This window comes from Halichoeres trimaculatus, unplaced genomic scaffold (assembly GCF_033239565.1).
Source record: "Halichoeres trimaculatus isolate MK-OKI-2021-1 unplaced genomic scaffold, fHalTri1.1 fHalTri1_scaffold_20, whole genome shotgun sequence".
NCBI classification, from domain to species: domain Eukaryota; kingdom Metazoa; phylum Chordata; class Actinopteri; order Labriformes; family Labridae; genus Halichoeres; species Halichoeres trimaculatus.
This window is the reverse complement of record NW_027437198.1, coordinates 18,708,207-18,733,416: the sequence shown is the minus strand read 5'-3', so window position 1 is coordinate 18,733,416 and position 25,210 is coordinate 18,708,207. Positions and strand designations below refer to the sequence as shown.

General features: G+C 40.0%; 5 protein-coding genes across 5 annotated transcripts; 3 read left to right on the top strand and 2 right to left on the bottom strand.

The window, feature by feature from the left end:
- Window positions 1–4,484: 4,484 nt before the first annotated feature.
- On the top strand, window positions 4,485–5,450 carry LOC141809383 (G-protein coupled receptor 183). The gene has a single exon (XM_074696373.1). It carries the CDS (start codon window positions 4,485–4,487, stop codon window positions 5,448–5,450), a length of 966 nt encoding a protein of 321 aa, XP_074552474.1.
- Window positions 5,451–7,038: 1,588 nt separating this feature from the next.
- LOC141809489 (nuclear factor 7, brain) lies at window positions 7,039–9,531 on the bottom strand. The gene is made up of 6 exons (XM_074696542.1): window positions 9,139–9,531; window positions 8,804–8,899; window positions 8,201–8,431; window positions 8,081–8,103; window positions 7,880–7,998; window positions 7,039–7,771 (listed from the first exon to the last, which is right to left on the bottom strand). The coding sequence occupies exons 1-6, from the start codon at window positions 9,529–9,531 to the stop codon at window positions 7,233–7,235; spliced, it is 1,401 nt and encodes a 466-aa protein (XP_074552643.1). The 3' UTR covers window positions 7,039–7,232.
- Window positions 9,532–13,036: 3,505 nt separating this feature from the next.
- On the top strand, window positions 13,037–15,785 carry tubb4bl (tubulin, beta 4B class IVb-like). Its single transcript, XM_074696543.1, has 4 exons — window positions 13,037–13,195; window positions 14,039–14,147; window positions 14,235–14,345; window positions 14,426–15,785. The coding sequence occupies exons 1-4, from the start codon at window positions 13,139–13,141 to the stop codon at window positions 15,481–15,483; spliced, it is 1,335 nt and encodes a 444-aa protein (XP_074552644.1). The 5' UTR covers window positions 13,037–13,138; the 3' UTR covers window positions 15,484–15,785.
- Window positions 15,786–16,823: 1,038 nt separating this feature from the next.
- Window positions 16,824–19,998, bottom strand: crb3a (crumbs homolog 3a). Its single transcript, XM_074696556.1, has 3 exons — window positions 19,793–19,998; window positions 17,802–17,848; window positions 16,824–17,714 (listed from the first exon to the last, which is right to left on the bottom strand). Exons 1-3 carry the CDS (start codon window positions 19,881–19,883, stop codon window positions 17,505–17,507), a joined length of 348 nt encoding a protein of 115 aa, XP_074552657.1. The 5' UTR covers window positions 19,884–19,998; the 3' UTR covers window positions 16,824–17,504.
- Window positions 19,999–21,792: 1,794 nt separating this feature from the next.
- On the top strand, window positions 21,793–24,927 carry asf1ba (anti-silencing function 1Ba histone chaperone). Its single transcript, XM_074696555.1, has 4 exons — window positions 21,793–22,172; window positions 22,798–22,913; window positions 23,576–23,752; window positions 24,175–24,927. The coding sequence occupies exons 1-4, from the start codon at window positions 22,064–22,066 to the stop codon at window positions 24,364–24,366; spliced, it is 594 nt and encodes a 197-aa protein (XP_074552656.1). The 5' UTR covers window positions 21,793–22,063; the 3' UTR covers window positions 24,367–24,927.
- Window positions 24,928–25,210: the final 283 nt, after the last annotated feature.

Genomic DNA, 25,210 nt, shown 5'->3' with positions numbered 1-25,210 from the left:
GCAGGCCAGAAGGTGGCAAGGCAGCCCAATTAAAACAGATCCTCCTCAAAGCATATTTAAAGCAATTCAGAGAGCTAATGATCTGCTGCTGTGACAGGAGAATAAATCTGTTTCACCTGTAATGAAAAAGTTACAACATAATCACATGCTAGACATTGATATGTCCTAACAGTTAGCTTTAAAATTACGGATACAGGGTTTTTGTTTTATTCTTACATTGACTAAAATATGAATTACTTTTCAGCCTAGCATCAAAAAGACTCATACAACATCATATTTGTATTTACAGGGAGGAAAATATCTGGTCCTGGCTGATGACATACAGTTCATCTCATAAGTATTCACCTCCTATGATGTTATACCCTTTTATTGCCTTCATAAACCAATTATGGTCAATAAAATTTACACAAAATTAGAAAAACTTTTTGATGTCAAATGAAAACAGATTTCAACTAATTTATGTAAATTAAGCAAAAGATATAACAAAAAATGTTTGTACAATAACTCTCCTCCTTTTAAATTTGATATTTAATATTGTAGACATTTGTCCAATTGGTGGGAATAGAATAGGCTAGCTTTTCCATCTTATTGGAGATAGATATATTCCCAACAAAGATGGATGGGAGGACAGGTCCATGTCGTCACTTCTTAGCTCCCACCTGAGAACCAGCACGCCGTCCTCTCCTCCTTCTCCTCATCTTGTAGGAAACATCAGGCCTTGCACCAGATAGCACTGATATGCTAAAGGCTGCTAACGGCTGAGTTCACATGTAAACAATGCAGCCATGGTTACATGTAGGATTTCCAGACAAACACAGTTTGGTGTACACAACCAAAAAATGAACCATACACAGTGATGATCAAAAATGACGAAATGCAAAAATGACAATTAAGAGATGAAAAAAATACAAGAAACGGACAATAGAGACAGAGCTGCCACAACAGGCAGCCACAGAAATGAACTGAGTATGGCATGTGTGTGTGTGTGTGCCTTGATCAGGCTGTCCTTCGTAAAATGAGTGACTGCGCCAGTAGGAGACAAACGAAAGAAGACACCAAAACCTCTACGACTACACTCTGAAGTAGTTACAAGCTTCAGCTGCTGAGATCGGAGAGACTGTGCATATAGAGAAAGCTACTCTTTCAGAAAAATGTCAAAATGTTAAAAGTTGTTGGCACTGTATACTGTAGTCAGTATACTCTAGACAGGAATTGTAAGAGAACAGGAGAGACATCCCAATGGCATTATTGTACAATGTGCTTATGTAAGAGATGATTCATCTTTGTGGCAATTATATGAGCCAAGGAGCCACAGAGCCAAGGAGCAGACCTGAATAATGTACTCTGAGTGCACTGCTTTTAAAAGATTGTTCCTAAATTTGTCCTAAAAATATCTAACGTGGGAGGCACATCCAAGACAATGTTTTTCTTTTTCATCTGATGTCATTCTCATAAATGATAACCTCAGTCTTTGTCTTTCATGTTGTTATATTCCCTACTTTGCCTATGCTTATTTGACACAGTTGTTAATGAAAGATGGTTGTGTTATAGAGGTATGATTTCATATTTTAATTGCCAGCTTTCAGGTTTAGATTGACAGATATTAAGGCGTAATCTGCTGTCATAGTGCAGAAATTTGCTGGTTTATATGCTTCTGTTAACCAGGATGAACATCCTTTTAGTGACAAACATTCAAACAAAAAGTCAGAATCTGCTTGGCAGGACTCCCAGGAATTTGCCAAAGTGTTATTTAAATTACCGAGAGTAAACCAGGCTAATCTCAGGCCGTCTTGGGGAATTTCATTTCATATCATGACATGTCTAATGAAGTAAAAACTACAGACCGCTGCTGCCCCCACAGGCCGAAAAGAGTCAAAGCAACAGCATGAGTCCAAGTTCAGTGTGTCTTTCCTTTCTGGTTATTTTCACATCATTTAGACAATGGATCAATGTAGCCTTCCTCTTTGTGCCCTCATGGGAACAGGACATTGGGTTCTTCTCACCCAAGCAGGGACTACAATGTAATTAAGCACACAGTAAAACAATCACTCCCATTAAACCCTGACACATCTCACACAAGGCCTTTGCTTATAGTCTGTTTCCATATTTGGATGTTAAGTGACAGACACTTCAAAGGGAGTATATGAGCCCAACTCAAACAGCTTGATGTTAACAGAGTGTGTTTTTCAACTAAACAACTCTTCACACGGCTGATATTTCTTCCTTTGTTCTAGTGCACCTGCGTTTATTGTCTTCTGTAACAGAGCTCTGACAGGCTGAAGTGAGTGAGGCTGACACTTATCGCTCCAGGGTAGCCACAGCATCATCATCATCAGACCAGTCCCATGATGCTCTCTGAATCCACCTGTCAAGACCAGTCTGACAGCACAGAGGAGCCAGCACTGGTATTTATAACCTCTGGCACAGCTTTAAAAAGGTGGAGGACATCAACAACTCCTGCACAATAATACAAGTTTTACTAAATGGATGTATGTTAAGCATTATTGTGGTGCTGTGGCTGCATAAGATGAAGACAATTTTAAATCCTTTAAAGGTTAAGGTCAGCTTAAGCCCAGATCTGGATAGCTGACATCTTTACTGAATCAAAAATTACATCTTGTTTGGTGATCAATGGGGACATCTTAGTGTTCATTTTCCAAGATTTTCCTCTGCTATTATTTGTGAAAAAAAATTTCTTTCTCAATACAAGAGTATAGACACGTTATTAGTTATGTCGAAGAAAATTAGACTAAAAAGTGGTGTGATGTAATAAAAGCATGACCCTAACAATGTGTTGACTCATGGTGTAATTCCCTCAGGACGTCAAAATCACTGTAGATCCTCCCCTTCTGGTCAGCGTCAAATCAAAGACACTTTGGAAACTTATAAATGACTCTGGGAACAGCTAGCACTAATGCATAACCCACGCCATATTGCACTTACATCGCTGTTAAGAGGAACAATCCACACTGGTGAGTAAAAACTTTTTCAAAGTTTTATTTTGAGAGATTTTACTTGTTAAAATACTATGGTATCATCAGCGTAAAATGGAAGCTATCATTTGACTCTTGAAGAAACTGTGGATTAATAAGTGACGACAAGTTGAGTTTAAATGCCAAGCTAGTTCACCTCATTACGAGCTTAACTTTAAAATCCTGACATATTCTAGACATTTAATCTCTTACTGTTGAACAAAACATTAAAATCCAATTGCTGTGATAATTTTTAATGTAGGTATTCCTGTGATTAGTTAATTGTGGAACAAGTAAAAACATTTCATTACCCAAAGTTCGAAGTATGTGTCATTAGCATGAGAAAACATTACCAACTTTGACACACACTCCTACATTTTCAACAAACAGAAAACAATCAGACGACATAGGTCCCATTTGCAAGTAAAATCTCTAAATGCATGCAGATGATTTATTATTTTTACTGTGGGGCATTTAGAAAAGTCAAGTGCTCCAATACACTGTTAAATATTCTGCTTTGTTTATCTCTTTTCTGAAGATATGCCTGCAGAAAGTCATTAAATCTGCCACCTCCAGAGACAAGCATCTTAGCAAAGAGCTTCACTCCTCCGCCCCTGCGATTAATCCCTGAGGAGTGTGTGTGGCCGCAGGCAGAGCCCGAAGAAGAGGGAGGTGAGAAACACCATCCTCTGAGGGAGAAAAGAGGAGAAAGGTCCACCATTAGACCAGAATAGGTCTCTTGATGGCTGTACAAGGAACGATCACAGCCTCTGGCTCCAATAGTGCAGTCAGTGCGAGGAGGGAGGGGGGAGCTCAGGTGTGCTGTGTGTGGAAATACTCAATATTTTAACAAGGCTGTGTGAGTCAGATTGACTCACAGCTGCTGGAAATAGTCCTTGATGCAAGAACAAAACCTTAGTTTGAACTACGAAAAAAATAATAATAATCCACATCTGGTTGGAGACAAAACATCAGGCCTGACATGGGGGTCAAAGCCAAGAAAATGTATTTTAGTTTCCCTCATTGCTAATTCCAGTCATGAATCATTGAAACCAATTCTTTTGAATTCATTATTCAGGTTATTCTTCCCTTTGGTCAGACTTGTACAAAAGAGTTAAAAACATCACTTTGTGTATAAAACTTGTGATTTTGATGTGAGAAGAGCTGCTCTTTTATTCAGTAGTGAAAAGGTGGAGCTTTGAGTGAGAGTCCCTCAGGTGAGTGAGATGTCCCTGCACTCAGGGAGTTACGCTCCCTGAGGAAGGCTCCGTAACAGGAAAACAGCCTGAGGAATAGCCCTGATGGTGTTTGCTACATGTTTTTGCTCTCCAGGTTCTGTGCTGAGAATAAACTTCCCAGAAGAAGGATTCCTGATAAACATTTTGACAAGTGCCACTTGTTCTGGTTTTAAAAACACGTCATACTGAAGAAGACTGGGAATTTAAGGGTTTTAATAATCATAACTGACAAACTGATCACTCTTTTTTCTTCTCCCCTGGTTTTTGCAGAATCATGGACAGAAATGCATCCTCACCACTCAACTCTACTGTTCTCCCAACTCCACTCCCCACCAATATAACCTCTGATGTGAATGCCACAGTGAAACCCTTCAGTGTGTTCGATGGCTGCGATTATCAGGTTGAAGGCATCCTCTTTGACCTGACCCTCCAATGCATCAATGTAGTTATTGGAATCCCTGCAAACATACTTGTCATAGCAATCCTCATCCACAACCGGAAAGAGCCCTCGACTTCTGACATCTTCATTGGTTGTCTTGCCTTTATGGACGCCTATTTTGGTGCCATGACCCCTGTTAGCTTCTTAAACCTGTACCACTGGCAGAGCAAAGAGGTGTGGTCCGCCCTTAAGTTCTCTTACGGTGTGAAAGACACCAGCGGGCCGTTGTTTCTCTCCTGTATCTGCTTAGATCGCTTTATAGCTGTGCTCTTTCCCATCCTGTTTGGCCAGCTGAAACACATCAAGTACCGGTTGAGCCTCTCAGTGCTGGTGCTCTGCCTCACTTTTGCCTACTCAGCAGCAAAAGTTGTAGGAGGCCTCCCTGATTTTGAGAAGGTGTTCACCGGTGAGATCCTGGCTGCATTTACCTGGATGGTTGTATGTAACGCATGCATCCTGTGGGCCTTGAAGAAGTCGCGTGGTGCAGGGAAAGATGAGATGCATCCCATGAAGAAGAAAGCCTTCAAGATGGTGCTCTCCATCCTGTGTATCATCATTTTTAACTACCTTCCTCCTGTTGCTCTGTTCCCCTTTGAGGACTACTACGCCCCTGATGTGTTTCGCTGCTACGTGCAGCCTGTTGGCTTTGCTTTCCTGAACATCAGTAGCACCATCCAGCCACTTGTTTATTTATCACGTCTGGAGAAGGTGCCTTTTCTTCCAGAAACTTGCGTGAAGAAGTGGTGTGCCTGCGTCTCTGCGGATAACAAAACCCCACCAGCTCAAAAACAAAATGCTTAGCTTTGGAAAACCATTACTAACAAATTGTACCATGTCTCCAAAGTGTATTTCTGAAATGAGCTGTAAGTAAAACAAGGTAATACTGTGAAAGACTACTATGACTTTACTGCGGTTACTTATTTGTATTTTTCCTGTTTCTAAATGTATGTAAGTTTGCACCAAGAATGAGTCAACAAATTCAAAACCAACTTTAATGGTAATGATCAACATTCATTCATTTTAACAGCATGAGGTTTATGTCCTCCAAACAGTCCTGATTGCATTGAAATCCTTCATAATATTTGTACGACTTTGGCGCCACCTTGTGTACAAAGAGATGAATAAACGGCATTGTACAATCAATGAACAGTTGATTTTCTTAACTTATCCAAATGAACATAATGATAGATACCTACAGTGGTGGCCTAAATTATTAGAACAGCTGACATACCTGAAATTGTTTTTCGCCTCTAAAGCCTAATCATGAAAAATAAGGTTGCTCTGAAAACAACAAATGTCAGATGAAGAGAGTCCTGTTGGTTTAAATGTGTTTGTCTTTTGTAACAGTTACAGCAGCACACGTCTCTGGCATAGTGTCATTTAAATTACTGGGAATTTCAACATCAATTTTATCTTATTCCTTCTGCAACTCAAACCAAAAGCTTTCCTTTGAACGTACAATCGATCTGTCCACCTTGTTTTTGAACTTGCCCAAATTTGCTGGATGCGGTTGAAGGTTTGAGTGCAAGGTGCCTGGTCAGTCATTGTTCTTTTTCATAAAGAAACTGATATTAATCTCCTTTTATGGTTCTATTCTATACAGCATAAAATAATGACTTTTTTGATCTGTAGATAGACTTTTATTCCTTTTAAGGGTATTTAATTAAGCCAACCTGACAACTTCTCAAATAAGTCAGGTGTTCTGAAGATTTTGGTCACCACTGTATGTTTGTGTGCATAAAGTGCATGGTGCTTCTCTCCTCACCCGGCCAAAAATAATATGTTTATTATTACAAAAAAAAGGAATCAAAGAATACCTGCACAGCAGTATCATTCCCAAATAACAATATGATTAAATAATTAAAGATGATGAAAATTTAAAAGATTAAAAAACCCTGTTGTTAACCAGCTAAAACTTGTTGATATTTATTGAAAAACTTAATTTAAAAGTGTATTCCATATCCTACAGTGCTTTAGGGAGATATAAATGCATATTGTATGCTAGGATACCTTCTTAATATTAAAAAAATTGCCATGTTGATGATTATTATCAGATTGATGATGTAAAAGGAACAGCTGTGCATGCTGGGAAATGTATTTTTTGATTTTTAGTACAGTTAAGAGGTCAAGACAAGTCTAAATAATACATCCATAATATAATGTGCTCTTGTGTGCTTCCAAACATGTATTGCACTCATTTGTAATGGGAAGTTCAATGCTAAGACTGTCTAGCATGTTTCACCTCAGCCAGGTGAAGGTTATCACAAATTCAGGCTTTCTGTAGGTGTGACACTTCTGTTTGTGCACATAAATAACAAACATTGTACACGTGAACTTTAGAAAGACTAGACGGCAGAGTTTGTTTCCTTTTGGCAAAAACCAGGGTTGCTGGTTTTTATCCTTGTGCAATAAGGAAAGCTAACTGGCCTCTGAAGGTGGCTTGAGACATGCTAGAAACATCAGTCTTTTTTTTAGAACGTCTACAACATGTAACACTCCTCTTCCTCTCTTTTGTGTGTGTGGAAATTGAATAATACAGTTAAAAATCCTGCTTTCTCAATACCTAATGAACCATTAATCTGCTTAATGGCGCAGCATTGTGATAAGAACCTTTTCAGGCATTATTCTCAACGGATGGCTGCACTGTGTGTAAAAATATGGAAGTAAAGATTCTGTGAATGTTGTTGTAAATGCATATATCAGTGTGTCATCAGCAGCGTCAGAAAAAGAGACAGTCCCTTTGTTGTAATCCAGCTGCACTTTGACTTGTTTGGGGGGTTCTGTCACGGTCAGCGTAGTTGGTGGCGAGGTCATCGCCCTGAGCTCCCCATCCCGGAAACACAGAGTCCAGAAGCCATTCTCAGGCCGAGCAGAGACCTCAGTGTTTCTGGGTACAGACAAAGAGGCCACGCCCAGCAGCCAGTCCTGATTACTTCCTGTTTCCACGACCCAGTGGTGGCTTCCTGAACCCAGGGCAGCCATGCCTACCACCTCAGCACTGATGTGGAAGCGCTCTGGGTTGTCAGGGCAACAAGTGGCCTGCTTTGAGTAGTGGAAGGATGTGAGGTCGTCTGACAGGATGAGGCAGGGGTGGGCTGTGTTTGGGTCCAAAGTCACTGGAGCTAAAAGACAGGAAATTAGCCATAGTTTAAGACTGATTTATTCAGCATATCCCATGTCGAACAATTGTGCTCTTTTAGCCTCCACCTCTAAGAAGAATTTTTACTCACTGTGATCTATTTGGTCCAGCATTTTCTCCCAGACTGTGTATTTGAGGTTGCTGAGATGCTTGCTCATGTCAATCAGTATTCCGGACATGCTGTCTGAACCAAGCGTTACACTTTTCCCTCTGTGAAAACACAGAAACTTTACACTGAGACAACACACATCAAAGAGACAGAGAGCATACACAAATAGCTTTTCTAGCCTACCTTTCTTCTGTGTCTCTGAAATTCTGGGGAAAGAAAACACATTCAGCGTCAAATTGGAATGTTTTGGGTTAGAATCAGGTTAATGATTAAAGATTTGATCTTTACTGGACTGTTGCAAACCTTTAACAGCTCCATCTCCTCTTCTTTCAGCTGCTCCTGTATGATTGAGATGATCTCTGTGAGGTTTAGGACTTCTCCAGACAGTTCTTTTATTCTATTTCTCATCCCTGCAATCTTCTCCTCTTCCTCTTTTTTGACAGCAGCTATCCTGGCTGACTCCTCTGCATGGAGGACTTGGTGGAGCTGCTGGAACTGGGACTTTATCCTTCTTTGAGTTTCCAGCGACTGAGTCTGAGAAATCAAACATTTTTGTGTTAATTTAACCAGATTGTTTGTGTCATGTAGCATTTGTGTTGGATAGTAAATCAAGAAATGTTCTACCCTGTTTCATTTACATGAGGTAGTATATCATTTTCTCTAGGGTTAGATTTATAATCCCCAACCCCACAGTTTTCTTCACACTCACTCCTGCACTTGTCTCAATCTGCCTCTCCTTCTCCTTTTGCTTTTTGCATCTGCTTCAACAGTATTAATAAGCCTTTTTTTTCCTGTCCAAGAAGTAAAACTTGAATTGAAAACATGTATTCCTGGTATAGGTGAGACACAGGCTATGTTTATGCTTTTGCACTGAGAAACTGACATGAAAGTGTGATCACAGGTTACCTTGATGTACTTAAATGTGTCTGTAGAGGTTGCATGTATTCTTTTAAGGCTGTCCAGTTTATCTTGCAGGTTCTTGAGGAAGAGAGACAATTCTTCCTAAAAAACAAAGAAAAGATCAGTCAGACATTGGATAGCTCGATAATTGAGAGTGTTGGCAGCTCCCTGAATTTTTGTAGCTCAGCTGGCTTAAAGGTAACAATCAGGGCAGACTTGTGTGGCAACATTCTACCTTTAGGTGTCACCTGAAATACTTAAGGTTGACAAAAACAGCAGAGTCAGTTTGTCAAGTTGATGTTGCAATATAGGTCAGAAACTTATTGTTATTTTTCCCTTACCTTGCAGTCCACTGCTGCCTCTTCAATCGGCGAGCAGTCATGAGTTTTGTGAAGTTTAGAAGACTGACACACCACACAGATGGGCTGCTTGTCAACCAGACAAAACAGTTTCAACTTCTCCCCATGCAGACTACAGCTCGTCTTGTCTTCCTCAACTATAGAGTTCTGTCTCCTGACTTCAAGAAGAGCTTCACAAACGTTCTTCAGAGCCAAGTTTGAAGGGGCGCTGGACTTGGATGCCCTCTTTCTGCACACTGGACACTCACGTAAGCCGGTGTCCCAACAGCGCTTCAGACAGCTCCTGCAGAAGCTGTGGCTACACGCCAGCAAAACAGGGTCTGTGAAAATGTCACAGCATATGGGGCATGTGAGATCCTCCTCTGGGAGGGACATTCTTGATGGACGCAATAAAGCAAAATCCACAGATAAAAACAGAGAAAATCCTCAGGTTCAAGTCTCCTAAGAGTCTTCATTCAACTTCATTCAGAGAGCCCGGTTGAACCTGTCTCCTGAAAGGCACAGATCATAATGACTGCTTTCTATTGTTCTTGATGTGAAGTAGCAAATGCTCTTCTTGGTTTTCCTGCATGACTTCTGTGGGAGTAGCTGCAGCTGGGTGAGACAACACTGTATATAGAAGCGCTGGGAAGCAGGAAATAGAGCCCCATTGGCCAGTTGGTGGGTAGTTAAAAAAAAACTGATGCTTGCTGCATGTTTGGAATGTCATCACTCAGCGTATGAATGAATGTTTCAAAGCTGACAGCCACCCACAGTCAAATACAACCAAACATCTTATTAATTTACATAAGAAGACAATGGTTCATTAAAGCAAAACTTCAAACATTAGTTAGTTTGTTGACCAAAGCAGCAAAACAACTGGGACTATTCCTTGAGCTTGGTTTACAAACCAATCCACAAGATGCTCAAGTACAGAAAAACATGTTTTTCTGTACAAAGATGTGACAGATTATTTTGTGAAACCAGTTTTGATTCCACACACTGTTCCTTTTGTGCGCTAACTCTCATTTTTCTGCATGTGATTTAGAGGACAACCGGGCTTTGTATTGATGATTCACTCAAAAGCATGCGACATTGCTGGCAAGAACTTTCTCACATGTATCTTCTGTTCACTTAAAGACAACAGCTGAAGTTAAAAAATGTGGCAGCTAATAATAGATGTTGCACAGTGCACACCTGCTCTAGTGCAACCTCGGGATCTAAATTTGGAAACTACTAGAAAAAGTGTGAAAAGCTGGCAACAGCAGAAACTACGAACACACCTAGCAAAAAACAAACAAACAGATTTTTACAGGAAAATAAACATGCATACACTATGATTCGAAAAGACTGACAGAGGCACCCCATGGTTTTCTGCAAAAAGGCTAAAGGCCCACCTCTTTGTCTTAAAAACTAGAATTACACTCAGCAAACATATGGTACCTAATAAAAAATGTGCTTCAAAACTGCATCTAAAACGAATGGGTGACATCACTGACCCTATGTCCTTACCTTATACTGTCTTTTGTTTTTTCAAGGGCTGGGACAATATGCTATTCTAGTGATTCAATTCCATTACAAGTTTTGGGGTGCTGATTCAAATTCAAAATTGCAATCCTTGATATTTAATTTTTTTTTGGATTTTCAGTTTGCTTTTTCAACACCAGGCCATGAGAAGAAGTTAAATGATGATAATAATGTCTACAGGCTATATCAGAAGACACATTTTCACAAAAAATAATACACATCATTTGAGTCAGAGAGAACCATTTCACCCTCTGCTGGAGAAAAGCGAAAACTTTTTTCCAATCCAGTTTACAAAAAAAAACTGAAACGAAGGATTTGAATTTGAAAAAAAAAAATCACTATTTTGATATTATTCATTCATTTTCTGAACTGCTTATCCTGTTCAGGGTGGCTGGAGCCTATCCCAGCTGTCATTGGGCAAGAGGCGGGGTACACCCTGTACTGGTCGCCAGCCAATCTCAGGGCTGACACACTGGGACAGACAACCATTCACACACACACTCACACCTAGGGACAATTTAGAGCACTCAATTAACCTGGTGAGCATGTTTATGGACTGTGGAAGGAAGCTGGAGTACCCGGAGAGAACCCACACTTGCACGGGGGAACATGCTAACTCCACACAGAAAGGCCCACCGGCTGAGGTGGGAATCGAACTGGTGACCCTCTTGCCATGAGGCTGAAGCGCCAACTGTTGCGCCACCGTGCAGCCCTGTAGTATTATTGCCAAAAACATCCTGATATACCTTATTTTGATCTTCTAGTTTTTACACATTAGAATGTGTGGTTGTATTTATTTATTTTTTGTTTGTTCTGGTTTGGAGGATTCAACCTTGAAGGTGTCTTGGTTTTTGATTGAGAAACTCAACATTATGCTGTCAAGTGTTAGAATTTCAGGCCATGGAGGGTTCCTGCTGTACAGAGGTGTGGTTCACCATCACTGGTACTGAACTTTAATTAAATTAACTTATTATACTTCATATTGACATAGGTCAAAGGGTCAAATGAATACTTCTTGGTACATGCAACATGAACAAGAGAGATACAGGATAAAAGACCAATGACAAATATAGTTTTCATATCAAGTGCTGTCCACACAGATTTTTTTTTTTTAACTGGAGTATCTGCAACCCAGCCTCACCTAATCCTACAATACCTGCGTGAGAGTGGGTTATTTTCTGAGTGCAAAATTGTATCACTTTTTTGATACCCAGACAGATTTTTCTGCTGTTTTTCTGAAGTAAATATAAGATTAACATCATTACAACTTGGAAATTGATATATTTTTATCTCAACATAAAACCGACAACTGTTCTGGTTCATTTGATCTGTGCTCAGAACTAGGAGGGGGTTTTTTTATCCACCAGGAACAACAAGAACTTTGCCCACAATTATTTTCATTTGAAGCACAGGTTGCAGGTATTTTCTGGCAGCTTTTGAGAGAAGACATTAGACAGAATTGTAATTTCTCACATCACTCTTTTGTTAATTTGAAAACTCTGAAACTTCGGCAAATGTAATTGACTAGATAGAGATAAGTTTCTCATCTTATTTCTTTAAGCTTAAACTGTTAAGGTATTCCATGTATCTTATTTTTGGTCTTTTCTTCATTATGTGTTAGAAATATCTTAAAACATCTGCAGTGGATTTGAGGCGACAGGTATCAAACTTTACATTGAAGGAATTGTCAAACCTAGATAGTCTTATTTCTTTCTTCCCCAGTTAACTTTGGGCTGCTCCAAAACTGTCTACAAACTCCTCAAAGGGCTTGAAGGCTATACTTGATTTTTTGATTGTTTATTGTCTGTCATTAAGAAATAAAAGTAAGGAAGAACTCTTGAACAGTGACAAGAGATAGATCAAGTCTCTGCTCTCTTTTTCACATCAGCTATGTGCCTTGAACTTTTTGTCCTCTAAATAATGAGTAATACATTAAAGCCTTCTTCATAAGGCCTGGGATGATATCAAGTGGATACTTAAAATATCAAGTATCAGGTGTTCTCAGGACTCATGACCAAGAGATGTAGCCCTTTCTATCTGAAAACAGTGAGCTCAGAGTGCACTACAATATGCAACAGTTTTACAACTGCAAAACGATGACCTTGATACCTACATACCTAGACTTCAAACACTTACTCCTCCGTGTTCAAGTGTGTTTATTGATTGTGGGTGTAGGTTTGGGGGTGGGTGTAGAAGCATCCAGTCCGAGTGTGCGACGAGAATCTTCTCAGCAAGTGATGCAGCTGCTCCTCTCCCCCTATCCAACATCTCCACGGCTCCGGGTCCCTCCCTCTCTCCTCCGCTCTTTGGTTGCCATGGAAATGACGTCAAGTTGCACCACCGGTTCAGTCCAGTAGACGCTCTAAGAGGCGGTGCGATAAATCTCGATCATTCCACGCCAGGAACCACCACCCTGTGAGTGTCAGTCGCTTGTGATTCCCGTCTCCTGCTCGATCATCATCTCCACTCGTCAAAAATGCGCGAAATTGTGCATTTGCAAGCCGGTCAGTGCGGAAACCAGATCGGAGCCAAGGTATTTATTTCTATTTTTATTTTTATTATTTTCTCATTCTGGGCACGGTCGTGATTCGTGCAGCGGGTTTATGCCACAGAGAGGAAAAGTCTAATCCATCTTCCTAGAGCTCCCTAAAAAAAAAGCACCAAACGCAGTACTCTGCACTGATTGAAGCATCGTTGTGAATGAATAAAATTGGCTTCTTTTAACATGGAGGATCCGCTCATTGATATTCTCAGCAGGGCTCGTTTTGGGCACAAGACTCCTGCAGCCTTTGATTAATGCAATGAGTCCAAAACTTAATGAGCTTAAGCTTTTGATAAGCTTTTTGTTTCTCTGATATTTCATAGAGTGCTGCAAGAGATTATATAGACGATTATGGGAAGAAATAATGTTGTGCCATTTCAGAACAGCCTCCCCTCCCCCTCCACTTATATGACCTAATTTTTGGTACCTATGATTCTTTACAAGGCTGTAACATTTAAAAAATAATAATAATTCAAGCATTTTAATAATTCATTCGGCTGTATAAACAACAGCGTAATCAACCTGTAGTGATTTGTTCTATTTCCGTCCTCTGTATAGTGTGTGCTTGTAGGATAGAGATAATGTTACTTATCAGATTATTGCAATCAGCTTGATTCCTCCTGAGACTGTCTGCATTTCAGACTAATAGAGTACACCCTTTTACACTCATTAGAGAATTAAACTGTCTTTCAGCCATTGCTCTTCCATTCATGCATTTCAACTTAACTCAGCGTTGTTATGAATGTGAAATTATTCAAAACAATTCAAAGAAAGAACAACATAAATGACATCTGTTTCTTCCTCCTCTTCCACCCTGTATTTTTTCCCCCTTAGTTCTGGGAGGTGATCAGTGACGAACACGGCATTGATCCTACCGGGACCTACCATGGAGACAGTGATCTGCAGCTAGACAGGATCAGCGTCTATTACAATGAGGCCTCAGGTGAGTATTGCTGCTGTGCAGAATTGATGATTCGTGTGTGGAGTGGTTTGTAAAAATAATTTGGTGGTTCATTTCATTTGCTTTCAGGTGGAAAATATGTGCCCCGTGCCATCTTGGTGGATCTGGAGCCAGGAACGATGGACTCAGTCAGGTCTGGTCCCTTTGGGCAGATCTTCAGACCCGACAACTTTGTCTTCGGTAAGCTTGGTTTTATTATAAGAAGATCAACATTAGATCTGATTCCCTACACTAGTGAAATGTGACAACCTTGGTTACAGGTCAGAGTGGAGCTGGAAACAACTGGGCCAAAGGTCACTACACTGAGGGAGCCGAGCTGGTAGACTCCGTCCTGGATGTGGTGAGGAAAGAGGCTGAGAGCTGTGATTGTCTCCAGGGCTTCCAGCTCACCCACTCTCTCGGTGGTGGAACCGGCTCCGGCATGGGTACCCTGCTCATCAGCAAGATCCGTGAGGAGTACCCTGACCGCATCATGAACACCTTTAGTGTGGTACCCTCTCCCAAGGTGTCCGATACTGTGGTTGAGCCCTACAACGCCACTCTCTCTGTCCACCAGCTTGTGGAAAACACAGATGAGACCTACTGTATTGACAACGAAGCTCTCTATGACATCTGCTTCCGCACTCTCAAACTCACCACCCCAACCTATGGAGATCTCAACCACTTGGTGTCCGCCACCATGAGTGGGGTGACCACCTGCCTGCGTTTCCCTGGCCAGCTGAACGCTGATCTCCGTAAACTAGCCGTCAACATGGTGCCATTCCCCCGTCTGCACTTCTTCATGCCAGGGTTCGCCCCCCTCACCAGCAGGGGCAGCCAGCAGTATCGCTCCCTCTCTGTGCCCGAGCTCACCCAGCAGATGTTCGACGCCAAAAACATGATGGCTGCCTGTGACCCACGTCATGGCCGCTACCTCACTGTAGCTGCAGTGTTCAGGGGCCGCATGTCCATGAAGGAGGTGGATGAGCAGATGCTGAATGTGCAGAACAAGAACAGCAGCTACTTCGTCGAATGGATCCCCAACAATGTGAAGACCGCCGTCTGTGACATCCCACCTCGTGGCCTCAAAATGGCTGCCACTTTTATTGGCAACAGCACCGCCATCCAGGAGCTATTCAAGCGTATCTCTGAGCAGTTTACCGCTATGTTCCGCCGTAAGGCCTTCCTGCACTGGTACACCGGCGAGGGCATGGATGAGATGGAGTTCACTGAGGCTGAAAGCAACATGAACGACCTGGTGTCTGAGTACCAGCAGTACCAAGATGCGACCGCTGAGGAAGGAGAGTTTGAGGAGGAGGGAGAGGAGGAGGTCGCCTAAACCTCAGTCCATCCACTTCCAAAAACACCACTCATTTCATCAATTCCCATAATCTGTCCTGATCACCTTTCATCATGAATCAAAAAGCCTGCCACACTCCAGAAAACTGAACCAGATAGGTCACTGTTACTATAGTGTTAGACTGGTGTTAACTGATACTAGTGAAGTTTGGTTTCTATGTTGTGACTGAATTCTCTCATCCTTTACATCTGTCCTATGATTGCTATGAAGTAATTCAAAGGCGAATGATTTTAACTGTGAAGCTTTGAAATTGAAGGTTGAATAAAATCTGATCAAAAAGACTCTGACTACAGTTTTCAGTTATATATGATTGAATGGTATTACTGCACCTTGCGTCTCTGACAAACAATGCGCTGCTAGCAGTGAATGTGCATCTCCATTGGAGGGTTACACGACATGATTTTGTTTGTGACTGTCAAACTACTTAAATCTAACTACATCATAGTTGGTTGGACAAGTTGACACAGTATACAAAGAATAAAGGAGACAACAAGACCAGAAAAATAGAGTGGTAAAGTCAATGACCACCCATATCACACCAGAGTTCACATCGACTCCTACATTGGTGTATTAATCACCATAAAGACTCTAAAATCTCAAAATGGTTTCCAGCAGTGGAAAGCCCCCCAGTCATGTGACCCACTGTAATGCAAGTGTAACAATGGACAATTAATCTTTGTTCAACTAATCCGGCTCCCATGATTAAGAAAGGAAGACTTTTTCAGCAGTTTCTCAAACGTTACTCCCGTGAAAATACATTTCTGGGTCTGTTGATACAAGCCCGTCCTGCTCTGTTCTGTGCTCAGCTCAGGCGCAGATAAACTTCTCTTATCAGTGGGATGTCTCACTGAAAAGAATGTATTTACCCACATAAATCATACAAACTGACTTGCAGGCAACCTATACTGCATGCCAGGGCTGCTTTATTCCAAGCCAGTGTCTTCTGTGCAAGCCAAGACTTACGGAGACAAAAAATGTATTTATAGTCCACCTCTTGCTGCAAGAAGAGCTTGAGCAGAGAAACCATACCTGCAATTATTATCCCAGTCTTTATTCCTTTGAACACTGAAGTGCTGTTTAAGTCAGCATTTACTATATCAAAAAGCCTCAATCAGCTTTGATTAATTTCTGAATAATTTACAATAAAAGCTATTTTGATTTATGAATGTTCAAAATGTCAGAATACCTTGAATGTCTTTAGCTCCAGAGACATTTACACACAAAGGCTTCAGTGTTTCAGTGGCATTATTAGTTACACGACCACTGCTGGAGATAGCCTTTATACTCTCCATCACATTTATGCCAGAACCTTTTGCCTGGTGAACATATTCAAAAACTTCACATGTTTTTGGTATTTATTCAATAAAAGCATAAATAAGTAATTCACATTGAAAACAGTATCCACTTCATCAATGTTCATTTTGTACTGCTTGTCAAACTTTGAAATAGATTGGAATCTGGAGTGTAAACAACTGAAACTCCATTCTTAACCACAGTATTTTCTCTAAAATAATAAGTCAGCTTTTGATTATAAAAAAAGAATCTATTTGAAATCCAATTGTGTTATCAGAACTCTCAAAAAAAAACAAAAACAAGAGTCTGAGGTAAAAAATCAGTGTTTAGGTGGAAGTGATTCGCTCCTGAATCAGTCCAATCAAGTACAGGTACATGGTTGATTGTTTATCAAGTCAACATTAACAATTGATCTGTAGTGATAAATACTGCAAGTCTTATTTCATTTATACCGAAGAAATGTTCAAAACCTCATTGAAATGTTCATTTTTCTTGAAATCAATAAGATCCAGTCCCATTCAGGATCCGTTTCATGCTTGTTGAAACATTCCTGGTACCATAAAAGCATCAGATCTCTGTGCACACACAGAGGAAACCTTTCGTCTCACAAGACCTGGAGATTTTTCTTCCTGTATCAGCTCAGAAACAGAGCCTCGTCCCACAGTCACGCTGCGGTGCAAGTAAGTTCAAACACAGTGCACAAAATCTCATATGAGTCTCTCCTCCTTTGGTAACTTTAATGCATCTGGTGTCACCATAGTGCAAGAACCAGACTGTTCCTCAGCACTTGGTCTATAAGTTCCTTCAGACTGTCTCTTCTTCTTCACCACACAGAAAAGCCAGGCAAGAACAGCCAGGACTATGGCCAGAACACCCAGGGTGACTGTGGGGGCGACAATAGCTGCGATGTTGGGTCCCTGCAAAAAAGGAACAAAAGATACTGACTAATCTGCTGAAAGTGGATAATATCAGATATATGACACTCTAACAAGTTTTTCACTTACGGCAGTGCTGTTGGAATTTGTTCTAACCTCAGGACTGGTTTTATTTCCTGTTTGAAAAAAAGGAAGAAGAGGTGATGAACACAAAGTTTTACAATTAAGAAAAAATGTTCTACTCTTGCATTTGTGGACAATCAAATAAAAATCCAGTGTCTGTGGCTGTTAGAGGCAATGTTTACACGCCAACATAACCTCCTGTTAGTGCTCAGCATGCACACTAATTAATTTTGACCAAGTCTTCCAAAAGAAGCAGGCTACTCACAAAAGAACAGCATGGAAAAGGTTTTCTGAACGCCCTCTTCCACACATAGACAGAGCATGTGAGCATGTTCTGGAGGGGAGCTTTGACCTTTTCTTAGTTTAGTGCTTTCTCCTAGTCTTTCCTTCTTATTAAACTAAACTGTAATACTTTACAAAAATGTTTAAACTTATTGGATATGAGTCCATGTGACCAGTTTTTTTTAGCTATGACCTCGTTCTTAGGGTAATCTCGTTAAGTTTGGAGGTATTGGTTGACATTTTGGGAGTTAATCTAGTTTGTTGGACAGTTTTCAAGGCAACCATCAAAAAAGGATTTCACCATTTTGGCCAAGAAGTGGTGAAAGATGTATCCCCTTTAAAATGTCAGATTATTGGGCTAATTTACATTTTTGACCACAATACAGATCAAGTATGTAAATGACGATTTCTGGAGGGTTATTTTATGTTTTACGTTATTTTTTTATGGTTCAAGTTCTTTGTCTGTTCTAATTCCTACCACAAATGTGTCTTATTTTTCCTCCTATTCACACATATAAACTACAAAATAAGTTCTATTTAGTTGCATTTTGTGAAATGTAATTTTTTACATTCAGAATTTATTTTTGTTTTCATTTCTCCAAAGTATCCACCAGTCTGTTTTTTTTTTTGTTGTTGCTATTTTTCAGTTAAATAATGGCAAAAAAGAGGGTTTTTTTGGTGCAGCTAAACTGATTTTTCACACCTTCAGAGGGAGCAAAGTACCATCTTTACAAGTAATCTTTGTGCTAAGCTAACCTTAGCTATGTGTTTATCACAAAGCTTTGATAGCAGTAGCTATATCCTTATCCAAACTTCAGGCTGTTGTCAAAACAAGGAGTCATATATCTTATGTGTGACAGCTTAGTTCAGTTCTACTCTTTATACTCTTTATCAATACAGATGTGGCTGCAATCCTCTGCCAGTGACTGAGGGGAAAAAGGAAGGACCCAAGAGCAGAGCAGAGATTGCTTTGAATGTAATGCACAAAGGAAAAAAGTAAAATACAGTGTTCCAGATATCCTCCTACTCTCAACACATTTTATCCATGGTCGATCATGTGATTACTCAGCGACATCTCGAAACTACAAAGTAACTACTTGACCAGGAGGGTGAAAGAGGAGAAGCTCAGGAATGCAGTGTACAGGAGCAGAGTCAAACAGTGATGCTTTGAAGTTGCAGCATGAAAAAATCGAATATAATAATAATAACAGTTTTTTTATATTAAATTTAATTTCTTTGAATAAAGCAGTGTTAATTATTCAGATTTTACTTTGAAAGATTAACTCTATTCTGAAACTCAAAGCCCTCACCAGCGTCCTCTGAGTCAATCATTCACAGGGGTAAACAGTAAGCTAGGACATAAGTTCAACTTGATAACAAAAAGCATGGGTTAAACAGGAGGGCAGTCATGCTCAAGACAGAAAGCTGCGTATTATGGAAGTGTGTCATCTTAAATGTGTAATCATGGTTGACTTACGCAGGCAACAAAATGTTGCTTTGTCATATATGTGTTTTATTTACATTAATTCATTCGTCCAATAACATGCTGAAACAATTTACTGTGGAGTATCCATCAAGTTTTTTGGGGGTTCTTTTCAGTCGATCACTGCTACATTGTATTGTGTTTGTGTGTGTGTGTGTGTAGGTGTGTAGGTGTGGTCAGATGTTTTGCTTGTGAGGGAGTGTGGAAGATAAAGCAATGGTTACTGACTCACCCCATACAGGATTATTGCTCAGCACCAGCAGTAAAACACTCCCAACCACGACTCCTCCAGGTATGACCATTGCCTCTGGACTGGCTGCCATCTCGTCCTGGGACCAATAAGGCCAAGTGAGGGGCAGACTGAGACTTTGGGGATATCAGCTTGGGTCCATTTCATTAGATCCAACATTCAGTGTGTGGATTTATTTTCATCCTTGGTCAGCTGAAGAGACAACATTTCAAGAGTTAAGACACTGACACTCTTACAGACTTCTGTGATACGAGGCTGGGTAAGAAAGCCTCTGCCATGAAGCAACTAAGGCACATTGTGCCTGCTGTTGAATCACCATTAACCTGCTCCCACATAGCCCAGGTATCTGAAAGTGACTGCTTCAAAAGTTCTATCTATTCTCGTTTCGGCCCGTATACTTTGAAAGATCATTAGGATAGATGAAAACGTTGATGCGTTAATTTCTTATACATACCTTTGATGAGGCTGTGTCCAGGTGATCGAAGTAAAACAGGAAACATCGAGCAGATTGATTCCTCACGCAGTGCTTCCGCCTCACCTTATTAAAAATGAAATGACAACATGATGGTGAGCTCCGATCATAGAGACGTGCAACACTAAAAGACAGAAAAGTGCTCCGCAGGCTATTCGGTAGGAGAACACAGTATTGTCATCCTTGTCGGACAAGCAGTTGGTGTTTTATGTAAAACAGTTTTTTTCTCGTCTACTCTTCAAATCGCCGTTGGTCACGTGGTTCAGTTTCGTATTACATTACCTGGGCGCACTTATCCACCTGCTGCAGCGCAGACAGATAGTCCTTTGTCGAAGAGGGAGGCGGTTTACTGGAGCACAACAGTCTGATTTCTCCTCTTACCACTCAAAATCGGTACTTGAAGTAGATCTGCAACCTAAAAGATGTTTTTAATCTAACTTGTGATCGACTTTTTCCTATTTATCTGCTAGGTCTTGTTCAAACGGAACTTCTCTGAAGTGGTTATCTCACCAGGTTTCTCCCACTTGAGTACAGTGTTTGACTGCACTCACTACACAGCACCTACCTAGCAACCTGTCTGAATGTGATAGTCTGCATGAAATAGCGCCTCCCTCAGGTTTCAGGTTGCCCAACATGTGAAAGAATATCAACATTCCTGAGATATTTGAAGGATGAATTCGGCGGCCAGCTGGTCCAATGGACTCTAATCCTCACATAATCTCTCTTTCTCAGACTCAGACGGGCAAAGAAAATGTAGGCTGCTTTGGGCCTAATCTGGTGCTCCGATAGTTTTCATTTGGACGGTGTGTGAGGGCAGTGAAGCGTTGATAAAAAAAAAAAAAAAAAGATGCAATGGAAAAGTACTCCTTTATTAAAGCAGTACAAAATTGATCCCGAGGAGGAGCAGTCTTATATCTATAACCTCATGCATAGGCCTTCTTTAAAAATGAAATATCCAGGAATCAACTTCCCCTATCTCCAAATAAAAGGAAAAAAATGTATTTTTCATTTTCATTTTCTATATCTATTCAATGTAATGCAGTTTTGTAAAAATCCTTTAATTTAGTCGAAGCTTGCGTAGTGTACTTAAAATGAATGACAGATCAACAGCCTAACCTGTTTTATAGCTAATGATTGTCAATCGGGAACACATTTAACAAAAGAAGAGAGAAAGAATGAGATTGTTTCTCTGGTTCCTCGTGGCTGTCCTTTCAGCCTTTTAAATTTTAAGAATCAAACAAGCTGAACAAAAGTTGCCACATGGTATGGTTGTACTCTAGCATTATTTTCTTTTGAGGAAATATGAGAATATGCTTGCTGTTATTTGTGTCAGTTATACGTTGAATATTGCAGAATATCTCTGACTTGACTGAGTCTAGTCAGTCTGTCTGCAAATGACTTTTCCTTAGATGAAAGTCAATTGTGTTGCTTTTGTAAGCCCTGGACTCTTCCACTAGGAGGCGACAGAGGCGCTCTGCACTTCCTTTAAGCCCTGCACGCTCTCAAACAACTGGCTTGCCGTAGGCGCGGTGAGGCTTGGGTTGGACGACGAAAGCGGCGGGAGAGCGATTCATATATCTCCAATTTAATCTAAAGATTCAATATTCACAATTATCTAAGTCAGGAATATGCTTTTAGTTGCATAACTGACACAATAGCAATTGGAAAATAATACAGTTGACTTCTAAGCGCTTGTGGTGTTGTGGTTTCCTTGAAGCAGTCCCCGGGAAAGTGTTTTGAGCGTTTGTTTTTGGTTAGCCGTTTTTAGCACTTAACAAACAATGGCGAAGGTACAGGTGTTAAATGTGGCTGTCCTAGATAACCCGAGTCCCTTTGGAAACCCATTTCAATTTGAAATAACGTTTGAGTGCATGGAAGACCTACCTGAAGGTAACTATTTTCATTTAAAAGCTGTTGATTCTGTGTAGCTGAAGCTAAGTCATGAACCTTATGCCTGCTGTTGAGAGTGCTAATTGCTAACGCTTGGTTTGTCTGCGTTACATTGGCTGACGTAGCAATTAAAACTTAAATTTATTTGATGGTAATTTTATACAGGACAGAACGGTCAGCCTGTGATGCAAAAATAACTCAAACTGTTCAAAAGGCAAGCCATTTACTAACACACGGACTGATCAAATTCTAGATGGTGCGTTTAAGTGCATGGAAAACACATCTCCCATATCCGGTTAAGTCTCTAAAATAACCCTTTAATCATTAATTTTGTATCAGGTTTTAATCGTTTATAATCAAGTTGCAACAATAAAAAAAGACTTGTTAGAATATTAAAGACACATCAATGTGATGCATAAAGTGCCTCTAGTGGACTATTAAAGCACTTAACGTTCAAAAAATGGCGTCAGTGTCTCCATATCTAAAGGAACAGCTGAGAATGGCTACGATAAAGCACAGTCAATTCAACTTTGAATCCTTGAATTATTCAGTAGCCAAATGTCATAACACCATGTTGACAGTTTTTCCCTTGATCAAGAAACACCACCTTCTTTTGTTTGTCCAGACCTTGAATGGAAGATCATCTATGTTGGCTCAGCAGAGAGTGAAGAGTATGACCAAGTTCTCGACTCGGTCTTGGTCGGTCCAGTACCAGCCGGGAGGCACATGTTTGTGTTTCAAGTGAGTTCTGTGAAGAAAAACTGCAATAACTAACAAGAAAAGGTCATGAAATAGCTCCTGGGATCGAAAAACTATTAACTGCATTGCATATTTCATCAATTATTGTCACAAATCCAGAAAAGCAGTTAGATTTGATTAATAATTACACCCAAACAGAGAAAGTTTGATCTTGATTTTCAATATTTTTTTGTTGCAACCAGAATCCAAACAGATGGATTTAGAAAGCTCAGAAACATGTGCACATAAATTGTCTGATTTTCTACTAACCAGCTGAATTAGTCATCCGAGACCTTTTTTTAAACTTATTCTTGAAATGGCATTTAAGTATATCTCCATGGCAGGGGTTGCTGATCTCTGTCACTGCTAATTTTGGGGGTTGCAGGCTAAAATGATTTGGTAACCCCGTACTGTAGGTGACCTGAGTCATGGCCTTGTTCCTGTCTCAGAGAAACTAATGGCATGCACGTGTTAAATATATAAGCTGATATTGATGTAAAACTATTATTCAGCACTCTAAATTGTTTTTTGTAGTTAGCATTCATTTAACCTAAAAATAATAAATATGAATCAAAATTACCATTAAAGGCACTCTAAAGCACTGAAATATATACTTATGTTAAAATGAACCTACTGACTGCTACTGTTGTTGCTTCTTTTAACAGGCTGATGCCCCAAACACTGGACTGATCCCTGAAAGTGATGCTGTTGGTGTAACTGTAGTGCTCATTACCTGCACATACCGTAACCAGGAGTTCATCCGCATTGGTTACTATGTAAATAATGAATACACAGACCCAGAGCTCCGTGAGAACCCGCCAATCAAGCCAGACTATACACAGGTCAGATGATTGATACTGTAAATGGACATTATTCTTAACAAAGTGGAAATTAACTTGGATTGAAACTCTATTCTAATGTTGGTTTTATAACTGCAATTCTCTGGCTAAAACTGAAACTTAAGGAATTAAACTTCCTCATAGATTTAAGAAATGTATACTTTGCTGAGTGAATATCAAATTTGCTAAACTGAGTTAATGTAGATTATCATATACATGTACAAGTGATTATACATTTTTTATCAGTACAATTCAAACCTTTGTACTAGTCTTATCTACAAGAGAAATGCTCTCTTGCCTTGAGCCTAAGTATGTAAGCAGGATATATTGCATAACAATAATAGCAGTGTACATAGTCCTTGATATATCGCTTTACTTGTCCATTTACTCTGTATTCAACTTTTATTTTAACTTTCTCTCTTCAGCTCCAAAGAAATATTCTGGCATCAAATCCACGTGTCACCAGATTTCATATAAACTGGGAAGGCTGTGCAGAGCGAATGGAAGACTCTGAAAATGTTGATCCCAGTTCAAACTCCATGCTTCCTCCATCCTGTCTCCCAGGCAAAGCCCCACCCCTGGGACTACTACCAGATAACTCTATGGACTGCTTATAAAGAACAAACTCAACCCAAAGGTGATAACTCAAAGCACCAGATCGTATTTTTGAAGGATGCCTGTGGACATTCTTGTGTGGAAGTACAGACATCTGCCTTACAGGTACCTTCATTGGATGGAAGTTTTTCAAAACAAACCCTCACCTTCGGCTTAAGATGAGTTTGTTCCAGGGAAGAACATGAACATGTCATTGGTGTAAATTGCATTTGCAGACAGGGGGTTCCTTGCCAAGTTAAATGCAATGGTGAAGTATTAAAGCTCTTAGAAGGGATCCTGTTACAATAAAACGGTACATCTGATTATTACACAAAGCTGATGTATGATACAGCTTCCTTTCATGTGTTGGTGCAGCACTTACACATTTAAGAGAATTTCAGCAAATAAACAACAATATCTTGCTGTAAAGGAATTAAAAAAAAAAATGTTGTGTGTTCTAACTTCTGTTGCACTTAAGCCCTTTCACACTTATATTTTGTAGCCCCGCCAGGTTTTGCAAGAGCCACAATATACCCTCTTTTTCTTTTGCTTTTTACTTTCATTATTGTGTTCCAATAAAAAATCCTCGTATTTGTTATGAGTCTGTGTATGGATTTTTGTTTGAGAGTGATTTTACTTTTTCTTTTGTTAAGATTACAAGAATTCATAAAAAATAATTATAAAACCCAATTGCAGAAATGTTCTACTAAGTTAGAAAAAAAGTTCAAATATAGGTGCAAGTGTCTTAATATACGTTTACAATTAACTAAAAATAGCCTGCCTTTACGTCACGACCAATCATAGATCAGGAAGGTAAACGAAGTGAGAAGGGTGCCAAATCAGGATTTGAATTTTTATTCTGCAGAC

Bases quoted from the DNA above. Each gene is read 5' to 3' on its own strand.
- LOC141809489 (XM_074696542.1), bottom strand. From the start codon at position 9,531: ATGTCCCTCCCAGAGGAGGATCTCACATGCCCCATATGCTGTGACATT. The intron at 8,900-9,138 runs GTAAGGGAAAAA...TTTGTTTTTTAG, and splicing joins AGGCAGCAGTGGACTGCAAG to GAAGAATTGTCTCTCTTCCT. The intron at 8,104-8,200 runs GTTTGCAACAGT...TTCTTTCCCCAG, and splicing joins AGGAGATGGAGCTGTTAAAG to AATTTCAGAGACACAGAAGA.
- asf1ba (XM_074696555.1), top strand. From the start codon at position 22,064: ATGGCGAAGGTACAGGTGTTAAATGTGGCTGTCCTAGATAACCCGAGT. The intron at 22,914-23,575 runs GTGAGTTCTGTG...TTCTTTTAACAG, and splicing joins GGCACATGTTTGTGTTTCAA to GCTGATGCCCCAAACACTGG. The intron at 23,753-24,174 runs GTCAGATGATTG...TTCTCTCTTCAG, and splicing joins TCAAGCCAGACTATACACAG to CTCCAAAGAAATATTCTGGC.
- LOC141809383 (XM_074696373.1), top strand. From the start codon at position 4,485: ATGGACAGAAATGCATCCTCACCACTCAACTCTACTGTTCTCCCAACT.
- crb3a (XM_074696556.1), bottom strand. From the start codon at position 19,883: ATGGCAGCCAGTCCAGAGGCAATGGTCATACCTGGAGGAGTCGTGGTT. The intron at 17,849-19,792 runs GTGAGTCAGTAA...TTTTTCAAACAG, and splicing joins GAGCAATAATCCTGTATGGG to GAAATAAAACCAGTCCTGAG. The intron at 17,715-17,801 runs GTAAGTGAAAAA...CCTTTTTTGCAG, and splicing joins CAAATTCCAACAGCACTGCC to GGACCCAACATCGCAGCTAT.
- tubb4bl (XM_074696543.1), top strand. From the start codon at position 13,139: ATGCGCGAAATTGTGCATTTGCAAGCCGGTCAGTGCGGAAACCAGATC. The intron at 14,148-14,234 runs GTGAGTATTGCT...ATTTGCTTTCAG, and splicing joins CTATTACAATGAGGCCTCAG to GTGGAAAATATGTGCCCCGT. The intron at 14,346-14,425 runs GTAAGCTTGGTT...CCTTGGTTACAG, and splicing joins ACCCGACAACTTTGTCTTCG to GTCAGAGTGGAGCTGGAAAC.